Here is a 13,668-nt window from a genome sequence, read left to right as displayed (position 1 = left end):
TTCACCTCCCCTCAGATTTCCTGTGTTGCTCAAGTTGCCAGATTTAGCTTTCTCCATTCTGCATAGTTTCTCCCTTCACGTCATTTGTGCATTTCCACTGTCAAAGCGTCCAACTACCATTAATGGAAACCACTCCTCCCCCATCTCCACCCCCATCCCCACCCTCAAGAACCCCCAGTTTTCAGTCCACATATACAGGAGGGGACCAGATGGGAGATCAGTCAGTCGCAGCACACACTGACCCCGTTCTGCTCAGACTTCAGTCTCAGACCTAAAGCTGACATGAAGATCTCCCTGGCTGCCGTCTCTGTTCTCCTCCTGACTGCCTTCTGCTCTGAGGTCCTGGCTGCCCCTGGTAAGTGCTGACACCTTCACTCTGGATTGTGAGTTGCATGTGCTGGGACATAAAGTACTATATAGGCTCAACTTTTGAGCTCCTAGACCTACTATAAAGGGTCCATATTGTTCTTTAATCTACAGGTGCCTTGAATGCAGACACAATTACAGAACAGGAACAGTGGATATGCCCACTTGGTCAGAACACCCAAAATGCAACAGGTTATAGAACAGTTGTCAGGGGCGGCTCTTCCTTAATAGCAGAGGAGTGTTGCCCCTCTGCTCAGCCAGGCAGTGACAAATAATTATTTGTCACAAATAATTATTTGTCACTGTCCGACTGAGCCATGGGAGTAGCCATGGGAGTCTAGGGTAGGATGGGCCATGGCAGGAGGAGTGGTGGGCACTTGTACATGCGCATGTCAGTTTGGCCGGCTGCCTTAGGCCAAACTGAAATGTGCACTTACATTCCTCCAATCCAGTTTTGTTACCCAGCTGGGTTGGAGAAATGGCATAGGCCCCCTATACCTGAGCAAGTGTCAAACCAGCCTGCTCAGGCCAATCCTGGTGCTGCTCTCATTCTTGCTTTAGCATGAGAGCAGAGTCTGGATTGGGAGCCTGTGCTTTGTGGCCCGGGAAGAAGGGAGTGTCACCAAGGCGGACAGCAGCGGGGGCGTTAGACAGCCGCAGGTAAGTTTAAAAAAACATTATTTTCAATCCCCCGCACTTACATTCCACCCCTGCCACCATTAACTGGGAGCACGCGCCACTGTATGTGTGTGTCCTTGTATGTGCCATGCGCACACATAAGGTGCTTGTATGAATTAGATTTGACATGGGTGAGAGAACTCAGCAAGAGAGGGAGGTATTGCCGATATTTGGGGACGTATACAAGTGTGGGACTATGGTTTCTTCCAAGGAGGAAAGGTGGTCATTGACATGATGTGGGCATCGCTACTTCTGTTCTGGATTAGCAATGGGCGAATGTTCTCCAACTTTTACACCACTGGTTTTCCTCTTCTACAGCTGGTGCAGATGCCCCAACATCCTGCTGCTTCTCCTACGCCACCCGGAAGATCCCACAGAGCCACGTCCAAGATTATTTCTTCACCAGCAGCCAGTGCTCCATGCCAGCTGTGATGTAAGTTCTCTAGCTTACTGTGTCGTGTCTTTCCAGCTTTTCCCCATTTTTTTAGTGAAAACCTCTGCAGTAAACTTTTAGTTCTTTTAGTCTTATTTCACTCTTAGTGACTCTAAAGTGGCCATTAAAGCTCTCACCAAGTTTTCACAGTCCTGAGAGATCAGGCTGAAATGATCTGAATTGTTGGTTGGAAAGTGGAAGTCTTGATGTGGAGCAGGAATTGTTCACAAACTTCAACCTCCCCCGATATAGATCTGGAGCGTAGTTCTTCCACCCTTGTTTTTCAAGGGTTAGCAGGACAGCCCTAAGATAGGAGCACCACCTTTCCACTTCGAGATTATGTAAATATTTGGTCAATATTGTAAATTAAATGAAGGTATAATGTGCCAGCCCCACAAGTCTACCTATTTCAAAATACAATTGTATTTGTTAAATTTCAATAGCATACCTCATTTTGTCAGATTACAGGATAAATTATCTATTTCTATCACATTTTAATATATAGATGTATAGGTTAATTTTTAGGAGCTACTTTGTATATGATCCAGATTTGGTGCTGCTATTGTAGTAGTGCAACTCTCTTCAAACTCATAGAGCAATAGACCACAGCCATGTTTGAGAATACGTCCAATGGAGGTTTTGCTAAAGCACTGTTATTTAAAGCATAGTTTATCAAGAATATGGGCATTTTGACTACATGGAAGTTTTGCTAAAGCACTGTTATTTAAAGCATAGTTTATCAAGAATATGGACATTTTGACTACCTGGAAGAGACTGACTTCAAGACATGCAACCAATCATTGAAGAGAAAGCAAATGGTACCTTGATAGCCACTGTGCAAAACCACCAATATGGGAATCACCAAGCCTAGATCCTTAAAACATTAATGCAGTTGCTGATAAAAGCAACAAGCGCGTGTGACAGGCTCCTCGACCCTCTTTGGCTCAACATCATATCTTTGCTGGTAGTTTTCCCCTCGTGGCACAATGCTCCGAGCATGCCATAGGCAGTCCAAACTAGCGATCTGCTTAGCCTGGGAAGTGTCCTGAGGAATTCTTCTTGGGTGAATGCAAAAAACTCAGCAATCTTCTGGAGCCACCTAGTTACAGGCTGCAGGGTAGCATGGCCTCCGTTTGCATTACAACGTTGAGTCTCAAAACAGGCCCAACTATTCACATTTCAGGCCTCCTGGCTCCCCATCCCATGAGTGTGTGAGTCTCAGGAACTTGGATCCTTACACCTTTAACATGTACTCAGATGCATGTACCAAGGAAGATGTGGAGGGAGATGCAAATAGTATATGGTTAGGAAGTACTTTTACAGTGCCACCTTGGAAAAAACCTGTGGACGTTTACATCACAGCACAGTGACACTAATGCGATACAGGTTTCATCTTGAGATGACTGACGTAATTGTGAAGTTCAAGAGGATAACACTATTTTCTTTGATATCATAATAGGGTGGTACCAAGGATCAAGTGTCATTATATCCTCTGTTGTCATAGTGGTAGTCACTGTTATCATAGTGAGGTGATACTGAGGACACAGGGATATTTCGTGATGTCATGGTGAAGGAACAGTGAGACCACAGATATGTTTTGATAATGTAGGGGATCGTTATTGGCCATACAGTGCTATTTTCTGGTGTCATAAGTATTAAGATTATAACAAAAATGTGCATTTTGCCCTATTTCACTGGTGTATCAAGTAAAGTTGTTGTTTGGTGTTTCACGCCTCCGCTAATCTCTCTTTTTCTCCTACAGATTCATCTCAAGAAGAGGACGCGAGCTCTGTGCAAACCCAGAAAACTCCTGAGTTCAGGACTATGTCAATGATTTGGAACTGAAATGAGAGGCTGGACCTGCCCCAGTGTTCACAAGCTGGCAGCAGTTTAGAGTGATTCCTATGGTAATTTCAGAGTTTGAGTGATGACTTCACTTCCTGCTGGACACACCAAAATAACCTTCATTGATAAGCATAATTTAAATATTTTATTTAGGGACTCACACAATATTCTTTGCTACAATTTATACCTATTTATTGACTGTCATTGATCCATAAAAATCTCAGACTAAGGGGGTGATTCCAACATTGGCGGGCGGCGGTCGCCGCCCGCCAAGCGGGAACCGCCGAATGACCGCACCGCGGTCAAAAGACCGCGTCGGCCATTCTGGCTTTCCCGCTGGGCCGGCAGGCGACCGCCAGAAGGCCGCCCGCCGGCCCAGCGGGAAACCCCCTTCCACGAGGATGCCGGCTCCGAATGGAGCCGGCGGAGTCGAAGGGGTGCGACGGGTGCAGTGGCAGACACTGAAAATCTTTATGGGGCCCTGTTAGGGGGCCCCTGCGGATGGCGGTAAAGGGGTCGGAATCCCCATGGCGGCGCTGCAAGCAGCGCCGCCGTGGAGGATTCCCTGGGGCAGCGGTCCCGCCGGTTTCCCGTTTCTGACCGCGGCGTCAGAATGCCCCCGGAAGCACCGCCAGCCTGTTGGCGGTGCTTCCTCCGTCACCTGCCCTGGCGGTCATAGACCACCAGGGTATGAATGACCCCCTAAGTGCTCTCTTCACTTGTTATGTAAAGTGTGTAATGGAAAACTCCACTGTGAATGATGTTTGAACATTTTGTCATCATTGAAGCCAAAAGGCTTTTTCTTTTGTAGTTGTTTTATTTATTTGAGAGACAATAAATATATTTTATATACAAACTGATGATTTTTATTGGTTAATACAATAGTTATGGATCTACCAAATCGTTTATTTGATATTCAGCAAAATACACAGTATCTGGTCAAGTATTTGGCCAAAGCTGAATAGTTTTTTTTTTTTTTAATAAAGTTTAAATCCCATTTTTCTAAATATATGTTTATGAAAACCATAACAAACTACTAGAATAAAATTATACTTATATTGTTTTTAATGAACATTTTAGAACTAATGCTTACTCATTATGAACCATCTCTCCCAGAAAATTTAATAAACTGGTACAGATACAGTGTCTTTCCCTGAACCCCTTGGACAGAACTACTGGCAACCACCCCCCACGTCACCGCATCATCTTTGCAGAAACGTATGCTAAGGAGGGCTCCTTCGGCCTATCTCAGTAATAGGGCTGCCACATAGGTAGAGAAACACTGAATTAATTTTTCATCATCATTACTATTGACAATTTAATTTACCTGCCACACCATCTCCAGCTATAATTTCACCTGGAAACTTGACCACATCTTGGGATCACCCCAGCGCTTCCAAACCGCATACACATTTTGGCATGGACCACCTGGGCATGGGACTTGTGACAACGTCCCTCTCACACCTTACAACTTTACTTGGTGGTCAGATACTGCAATGACCTTCCCTGCAATGTCTCAGACAAAATGTTGGAAGCTCCATTTCTCTCCCCAGACGTGCTGTGGCTTGGTGATGACAGAACTGAAGAATGGCTCTGGGTGGCAGTGGAGCTATACGTCCTCATTTTTAACACAAATGTGCTAGTTGATGTAGACAGACATCACATCTTGCGAAATGCCCATCCCCAGGGTCGATCCCTCTCTGCAGGAAGAGGGCAGGGTTGACATCAGTATGATTTGGCAGAAGTAGTGTGATTGTGTGTAACACACAAAAGGCCATGACACACTTGAGGACTACATCTTGTGAGCACGGTAGCATATTACGAGTGCACCAGGCACCCAAAGTGTGACGTAAGGAGTGTGAACATCAAATCTTCTCCGTAATGTCTCTGGCATTTATGTGTGCTAGGGTATACCTTTGTTGAGGTTGTAAACAAAACTGCCAAAAAGGTGTCAAAAGATACAGACTGCTCATTGTTACCTGTTTGCAAAGGCTAGGCAATATTGTATGCTTTCATCCCCTAATGCGATTTGGTTGCGCATGTATTCTGTTGTTTATGCAACATGTGTTTTCCACTAGGTGCTGCCATTGACTCATGCTTAATTCACATGCTTATACATTTGCATTAGTGGTGACACTCACCAGGCAGTTACATGTTGCCATAGTCTTCAGCCTGCAGCGAAGCACAATCACTGACTGGCAGAACCAGATACTGTCATGTGTTGAACTGCGGATATTGACATATAAATGTTTGATATGTCTTCTGGCATCACACATGCGATATACTGAGACAGACTCCAAAAGATAACAGATGCTTCATGGGTGCTGGCTGTTGCAGTTGGTGTATGTGTGCTACCTTGCCACATTTTATGTGGCTTGTATAGCGTGTTTCGTGTTGCATACTTCTGCAAATTACTGTTCAAAAACTGGAATAGACATCAATAGTGCCAGTCTCCAAGATGTGTTTAATGATGCCACTGGCCATCTGAAAGTAGCAAGTGACCAAGAAGTGCAGAGCAGCATGTACATTTTAATGGGCAGGGGTAGCTTAGATGTGGACAAATAGCGACACCAACTCAAATTCCCATGACCTGACTTTTTCACGAGCAGCATGTACTGGGACGCAATACCTTCCCATCTCTTGATCTGCCACATCAGCGAGTGTTACCCTCTGATTGAACACTCCTTCTTTCCACTTCACCCAATCAGTAGACTAGTGCTGCCATACTGACAACCGCTCTGCTTTGGATGCTATTGCTTCCACACCTTTCACTTGACATCAATTGGTTTGAGGCACAATGAGCAAACGATGAGATTAGTGGTGGCTTGGCTGTCCTGCATACACTCATTCATGTGCAGTTTCACTCGCATGAGTTACTTCTACTTTTCAAAGAGATATGTATTCCATCTGAGACACTAGTGTAATGCAATGGATGGTATCATGGTACTGTGTGTCATTGCCACCCTTCCATGCAGTCTGGCTTGTACACTATGCATGTGCTGCTGCCACTTGGCCTACTAAGGATCAGTGGCACGTGTGCCTGAATGGTATGTATGATCAGTGAGGGATGGGTGTAAGTTACAACTGGCAGGGATTTGAGTAGCTGTATTGCAAATGTTATGGACCAGCACGTCTTCTTGCTGAGATACTTGTTGAAGGCTGTGTGTGCATTGTTTTCAATCTCCCACTGCATTGAACCCCCGGACGCATCTCTTTTCGCATGAGAATCCTCATTTTTGATGGCATACTGTAAGAAAATGCTTCTTACATGAATGCTCGTTCCATTTCAAACAGAGCATATGGATGCATATCCAACAATGCACCTTGAGAGAAGTATACAACAATGATGCTGATTATGCCTTGCGATCAAAATTGGCATTGACAGCTCCCGCCAAGTCAGAGCAAACACTTCACCTTCTGCCAGAGAGAGCTGTCAAACAGCTCTCACTTGAAGAAAGTTTTTGTCTGTTTCCCTGCATGCAAATGAGGGAAAGAGATGAAAACATTGCTCCTGTAGGACATGGAGAGTCAGACTAAACAGATGTTTGATAAGAATGTTTTAGTTACTTTTGGATGCAGAGCAGAAAAGAGTCACTTCTGGCCTAGTGATCAAGGTCTTGTGCTGTACCTAGTAGGCTGAAGATCCAAATCCTAGTTATCGCTTGGGTGTGTGTGTTTATTATCTAGTGTTTTCACTGTTAAATATTCCTTTAAAGCCTAAATTACTCTCTCTTTCTCACTTTCTCTCTCTCAGGGTTGGGTGGTTATCTACAGGGACTGGCCGCAGGCCCTGTGGCCAACAGCCGTGTGCAGCGCAAGGTTGGGTGGTTATAGGGTGTTGGCCACAGGGCCTGGATGCAGGCTCGCTGCCTAAGGTAACTATCACTCACTCTCCCACCATGCACAGTTTTTCTTCAATAATTTAACTTCTAATGTTTCATTGAAATTTTTATTTACGTTATAAAAGTTGTAATATCTGGGGTAATTAGCAGTGCATGGCAAGGTCGTGAGTTATAGTTATCTTAGGCTCCGAGTTACAGTTACTTGAAATAACTAACTTTAACTGTTGAATTTCTATGGTTTTGTGCGAGTTAATTCAGATTCTGTAACGTCCCTGTAACCTTTAACCTTTGTTTTTTGAGTAAATTTCTAAGGTTTTTTAAATTATATTTCCTAACTATAACATCCCCGTAACCTTTATTTTTTTTAGTGAATTTCTATGTTTTTTTTTAACATAAAGTAATTCCAACACACAGCTGCACAAGGCCAAAGGCAGGAGTTGGCCGCAGAGCCTGGCCTGTGGATAGGCGCTGTGGCCAACTCCCTATAACCACCCAACCCCATGCAGCGCATGGCTAAATGCTGTGTACAGCGGGGGTTAGCCGCAGGGCCTGGTGTATGGCCAGTCCTTGCAGCCAACTTCACCTAACCACCCAACTCCACACTGTGGCCATGTGCAGCGGGAGTAGGCCACAGGGCTTGTTTCTGGGTTTGAGAATAGATGTGAGAGGGTGTCTCTGGGTGTCAGAGTGGCTGTCAGAGTGTCTGTCTGGGGGGAGAGTGGGTGTGAGAGATTAGATTTGTGAGCAGAGCACACAGATCACAGAGCACAGACACCAGCGCAGTCAGAGGAGAGGAGCATCGAGCCATCAAGCTCCAAGCATTGGTCGCAGTAGCAGGGAGGAACAGCACTGGAGGGAGGCCAGAGGGCCAGAGGAGGACCAAATCCACTCCAGTCAGTCACCGCTCGACCAGCTAAACCACCAGAGCGGTCCGGTGCTGCAGCAGGGATGAATGCAGCCCAACAGCAGTCCCAGCAAGGGGGGCGGAGGGGGTGAAACCCACTGAACCAAGCCCACCAAACCACCAGGCCCCATCCGAACGTTAAACCATTGGAGCGGTCTGGTGCAAAACCAGCTCGTCCCATCTGACTAAGGAATAGGAGCAGCATGACCAGGTCCCCCCAGCTGCAGGCCCAGGGCCCAGGCTCAGGCCCCAGGCCAAGGACCCAGGCCAACTAGGAGGAGGAGCGGCTGGAGCGGCTGGAGCGGCTGGAGTGGTAGGAGCGGCAGTTGGGAGGCAGCTCAGAGTCAGATTATAATTGAAGCCCACAGTCAAAGCTCTCCTATCCTCTAATCTTACGGCACTCCCATCTTTGATCTGCATTGCAGGGGTGTGTGGGGCACTCTAGAGGTCTGGACGGGGACCCAGGACCCAGGTAAAGTAGGAGCTGGAGCAGCATTTGAGAGGCAGACCACAATTGGAAGGGGGCTCCAAGTGCAGTACTGAAAATGTCAGCAATAGCAGCAGTAGGGCAGATCTTTAATCCACCCAGACGCGGAGGTGCAGCAGGTGGGCCGGTTGAGCGCAGCTGCTGTATACAGCTGCTTTAGAGTGAGAGCCCTTGGGGGTTCACAGAAGCGGCCCAGCTAATCTTGGGTGTGGCTTGTGGAACCCCCGATGAGATCTGCTCACTTCCCAGCTGTGGGCTCCTAAGGCCTTTCCCCTCTCCCATGGTATCATGACCTTCATTGGATTGAAGTCACCAACTCACCAATTTTACCACTGACTGGAGAGTCCCAGAGCAGCTTGACCCGAAGAGTTGGGCGTTTTCACCCTCTGCGTGCAGAAGAAAAGGTTTTTGACATCTCCGGGAGCAGAACAACAGATCACCAATAATAACACAGGGGTTGATTCCTCATGCAAATCCCTTTAACGTCAAATTAGCAAGCAAGAGCAACGTGATCCAGCAAGTTTCTAGTGTGCTCCGAATGAGGGGGAGAAAAAAGCCACTTAAAAGAACAAGGCAAAGCTCCCTGGCGAACTCATCAACAGCATGCCTAGGCGCCTCCCTAAGTGAAGGAAAACAGCTCACAGAACAGCAGAAAATGACTTTAAAGCACCATCAGTGCCACCAGCAAAAAAAGTGGGGTACAAAAGAACAGACTTTGTAATTGCCTGGCACCCAAGATCGTAGGCACCAACAGACACATCAATAGGAGAGAATCTTGAGCAAGATCCCCTTGAGGCCTTTTCCTCCAAGCCCCGAACTACCAAACTGCAAGAGCCTGAACGGTTAGATCCCAGCTATAATCAAAAAGCACAATCCTCCCTCACATCTGGGAACATGATGGCTGAAACTGACATAGCGGATTCTCTGGAGTCTATTTTATCCTTGGATTTTAGCAGCTGGGAGGATCAATCCCCAAGCTCAAGAACAAGGAATGATCGAGGCCAGCTGGACTCTGCCCGCATGCTCAAACACCCTCTAATAGAACTCTTTAATATGGACTCCTTTGGGGAAGAGGCCAGCACCAAGCAGGATAAGAAGGCCCCCTTCTCTTGAATCTATCCAAAAGGAATCGACGAACATCACAATCACCTTAAGCCCCTTCTAGGACCGCATGCAAAATTCCTGGTCACTATTGTGTAGTCAGGTTCAGGGAAGTGCCGGCTCCATTGTTTTGACCAAGGTGTTTAATTAAATAATGCGTATGCCGTTTTAAAAAATATTCTTTTTAATATTCACTGCATGCCCTGTGACTGCGCCCGTGGGGCCGCATCACAATTTATTAAGCACAACCACGTGACCCTTGGGCCACGTCCAAACAACAAAACTCTGAAGGGACGGCATCGCACCGCCCCTCTTAAACATTTATTATTGGTGGTGCTGCGGCGCCGTGACATCACAGGCGCAACACTACAGTCACAATCGGAGGTACCAGCCAGCATGCGGGGCTCACTTCTATCGACGCTTGACGTTATGTCAGCGGCAATAAAGCATCAGGCCGACAAACAAGACATCCGAGTTGATTTACTTAACATCATGGCCAATTATATTGTAGGTATCGATTCAAAGTTACAAGCCCTCAATGACGTAATTCACAGAGCCCAACATCATAATTACATACAGCAAGCAGCATGTGACTGTGCCTCCCCAGGGAACAAGCCCCAGGTCATCACTTCCATTCTCAATTAAATACTCATAGAAGTTAGGGACAAGGCCCTAAATACAAAGGAAGGGTTTCGGGTCTTAGAATTAGAAGGAGGGGAAGAAAAGACCACGATCATGGAAAACTCGCCAAGGGAGCCATCTTTGTTAATTACTGATGAAGCAGAAAATGAAGGTTTTGATTTATTAATGCATAAACGTAGTGTGAAATAATCATGTGTGACTTTAATCGAACTAATAAAGATTGTACGGGGACAAAATGTGCCCTTAGAGTAGTTTGCCAACATTTATAAGCGTGCTTTATATAACGTGGTGTATTAGAATTGCACTAATCCGACATAATCATAAACGTGTGCTACGATTTGCTTGTTTGAAATGCTTTAGCTTAGCATAACTTTAGTGGAGGCTTTGGCCTAGTTGCCTGGTCTCACGGTTTAGATGCTCGTATTTTTCCAATGTGCTATTAAACGTGTATTTTGCTTGAAGCTGTACTTTTCCACTGAAACCGTTCACATGCTTATCTTAAAGTTTCGTGCCAGCCTGGCATATTTTCTCTTTACTCCAAGGTCGATTTGCAGGTGCGGACAATGGAGGCTCTGAAAGTGAGCTAATTGGTATACAATGTTGCAACGTGCGTACCCATCTCCAAGGATAATGTATGCTTAAGTAAAAGCTTGAGAACTGTCGTTTTTGATTGGACAATTTGAAGCTAACCTATGAACCCTCCAATGGAAGACCCTACTGGATTCGAACTGTTGTCTATAAAAACCAGGTGCACGAGAGGAAATTAGGCTATTAGGCTATTACCAGCTCGATACCCGCCATTTTGCAGACTTCGTAGCTATTATGGCCCACTTCGCTGCGACGCCATTTTGAGAGATACTTTGATGCTTTCTCTAATCGAGAGAAAGAGACTTTAATGATTCTTGCCCTAGAGACTTTAACTTTGATTTGTCCCTTTGCATGAAGTAGTAGTTTTACCTTGCCGCCGTGAGGCAATTGCCCCTTTACCCCTGCCCCTTTACCCCGTCCCATGCCGATCAAAATGGTACCAATGCTGATCGAGAAACGGTACCTGTGAGACGAAGACTTCCTTGTATGCTGATCGTAATTGGTAAATATGAAAGGAAATTGTACAATTGCATTGTGTTTCTTTTAGGTAACCAACTGCTGATTTTGATAAGAGCCCTAGCTAGGAGTTTTCTAAATTTATGTTGCTAAATAGTTTTTGCATGAAGTCCCACATGCCGATGCTAATTTGAGGTTAGACGAGGATTCCATATGTCGCACGATGCAATTTGAGATCTTGTTATGCTGACTAAATGTATGCAATTAGTTCATTACAGATTATCGTATTAGTGCTTTGCATTGCCATTATCGAATGCCTTGTGATTCAAATGCTACATAGATTACACTTGTTTCGCCGTTATGGACAGCTATTAATGTTCATTTATGTTTATCATTTGGTGTTGAGACACATCTATATCGTGCTAGCTTTGTTAATATAGGGAAATAAATTCACTAACTTTGCAATAAACTGGTGTGGTTATTCCTGACTGAAAGGTCAGGGTTCGCCGAAATGTATTCTGGACTAATTGTTAAGTGTTATGTTGAGCAGGGTATTGCTTATGTACGTTATTGATTATAGATTTGATGCAATTGATCGATATAAGAGTACAGACAGTTCCCACTTAGTCAAAAGATTCATCGGCCTAAAGAGCGTCCGAACACAGGTAAATTATTACTACGGACCGCTCTATCAGTAGATGGTAGCAGAGGACGGTTTCGTCTTTTGGGACCCTGTACTCTTAAAGTACATGGTGTTGAATTAACGGTTACGCATTTTGAGACCCCACTCGAGAAGTTGAATTAGATTTTCTTGGATAAAACTGATTGACAGAATGATGATGGGCTAGGTCCACCGCGACTTTCCCGGGATCTCGGAGCTTGCGAATGGAGAGAACGGAGGTGTGGAAACAGCGTTGGCGGTACTAGTGATGGTATGAGTGAAGTTAGGGTTTTGCGCTTGCACAGCTTATTGCCGCAGGGTGTGTGAAAAGGTTGAGAGGATTTTTCTTTTTTTAGAGGATAGCGGAGGTGCGACTCCGAGTGTAGAAGTAGAGAAGTCGTCGAACTTCATAGAAATAGCGGAGGTGCGGCTCCGAGTGTGAGAGTAGGGAAGTCGTCGAACTTCATGTGCGTGTGGCGCTTTGTGCATAAAAAGGTCCACGTGGTTGTTGTTGTTGAGACGGGCCCTGCGAGGTCAAGAGACTCCGGAGTATGTTGATCCATGTTGTGGTCTGGGCGGTTTAGTAGGTTGATCGGGCGTGGTCAACAAATCGGTACGTGTGTTAGGGAGTGAAAGGAACTTCGACTTCGGGTTTTGACAAGATTCTAAGTGCACTAGAACAGATCATTGACAAGTTGAGAGCAGGTCTGCGGGTCAGATTTGCTTGCGAACGTGGGGACCGAGAAAGACGGAATAGCGGCCGAGGCTAGTGAAAAGTCCCTAAAGTCCTGAAGCGACTGTGTTACCCTTCCTGTAGTAAACCGACAGATCTGTTTTATTTTTTTGGTAGCTCGCGATACATGCAAAAAGTTGTTACGAAAAGAGGTGAGTGAAGGAGGACTAGCCGCGAGGCTTTGTCAGCCGCAGTGTGTGTGAGTGTGACGTCACTAGGAGCCGCGCTGGGATAGGTTGGTTGGAGAGAAGGGTCGCGCACGGATTGGACGCAGTCCGTGGGGCTCGATTGGAAGGGGAAAGGCAGGCGAAGAGTATTCCGGGAATTAAAGTCACCTATTGATTACAAACTTTGTGAAATAAAAGACGAGAAAATGAAATTCTTTAAAGCATTTAGGAGTGCGATGAAGGGGGAGTCTTACATTAAAGCGAGCGTAGGAGAGGAGACGCCGCCCGAGGGTACACCAGCTTACATTGTAATGGAAGAGAAGGGGGTAGCTCCGTGTCTTTGGCTAAAGCAATGGCACAAACTGACAGAGAAACATGGGAGCGTAGCGTTCCCGATACATGGGACATTCAATATAAGGATCCTAGAGAATTTGAGATTCACGATGTACGACATGAAGGTACCTCCAAGGCCAGCACAGTTTGAGGCTCTAGCGATTTGGGAACTAATGGCCAGACAGCAACAGCAGAAGAAGTTTGAGACCAGGATGAGAAAGGTAGAGAAGACACTAGCGGATGCTAGGTGGGATAATGCACAGAAGGTGTGGAGGTCAGATGTATTGCAGGGAATAAAATTGTTTCCCGCAATTACTAAGGAAGAAGAGGAGACAGGTAAGAAAGCTACAAGTAAGACAGACAGGAAGTGTTCCAAGGATAGAGAGGACGAGGAAAATTTGAGAAGAGAAGAGGAGTTAGAGGATGAGGAGT

General features: G+C 45.8%; 1 protein-coding gene across 1 annotated transcript; it reads left to right on the top strand.

Moving 5' to 3' along the window:
• The first annotated feature begins 213 nt into the window (after nucleotides 1-213).
• On the top strand, nucleotides 214-1,594 carry LOC138286757 (C-C motif chemokine 3-like 1). The gene is made up of 2 exons (XM_069227265.1): nucleotides 214-355; nucleotides 1,363-1,594. Exons 1-2 carry the CDS (start codon nucleotides 283-285, stop codon nucleotides 1,479-1,481), a joined length of 192 nt encoding a protein of 63 aa, XP_069083366.1. The 5' UTR covers nucleotides 214-282; the 3' UTR covers nucleotides 1,482-1,594.
• Nucleotides 1,595-13,668: the final 12,074 nt, after the last annotated feature.

Source organism: Pleurodeles waltl, chromosome 3_2 (assembly GCF_031143425.1).
Source record: "Pleurodeles waltl isolate 20211129_DDA chromosome 3_2, aPleWal1.hap1.20221129, whole genome shotgun sequence".
Taxonomy (NCBI): Eukaryota; Metazoa; Chordata; class Amphibia; order Caudata; family Salamandridae; genus Pleurodeles; species Pleurodeles waltl.
This window is presented reverse-complemented; position numbering and strand designations above follow the sequence as displayed.

What these genes read in the sequence shown, in the direction of transcription:
- LOC138286757 (XM_069227265.1), top strand. Translation starts at nt 283, where the DNA reads ATGAAGATCTCCCTGGCTGCCGTCTCTGTTCTCCTCCTGACTGCCTTC. An exon ending in TGAGGTCCTGGCTGCCCCTG is followed by an intron (nt 356 to 1,362) that starts GTAAGTGCTGAC and finishes CCTCTTCTACAG; the next exon opens with CTGGTGCAGATGCCCCAACA.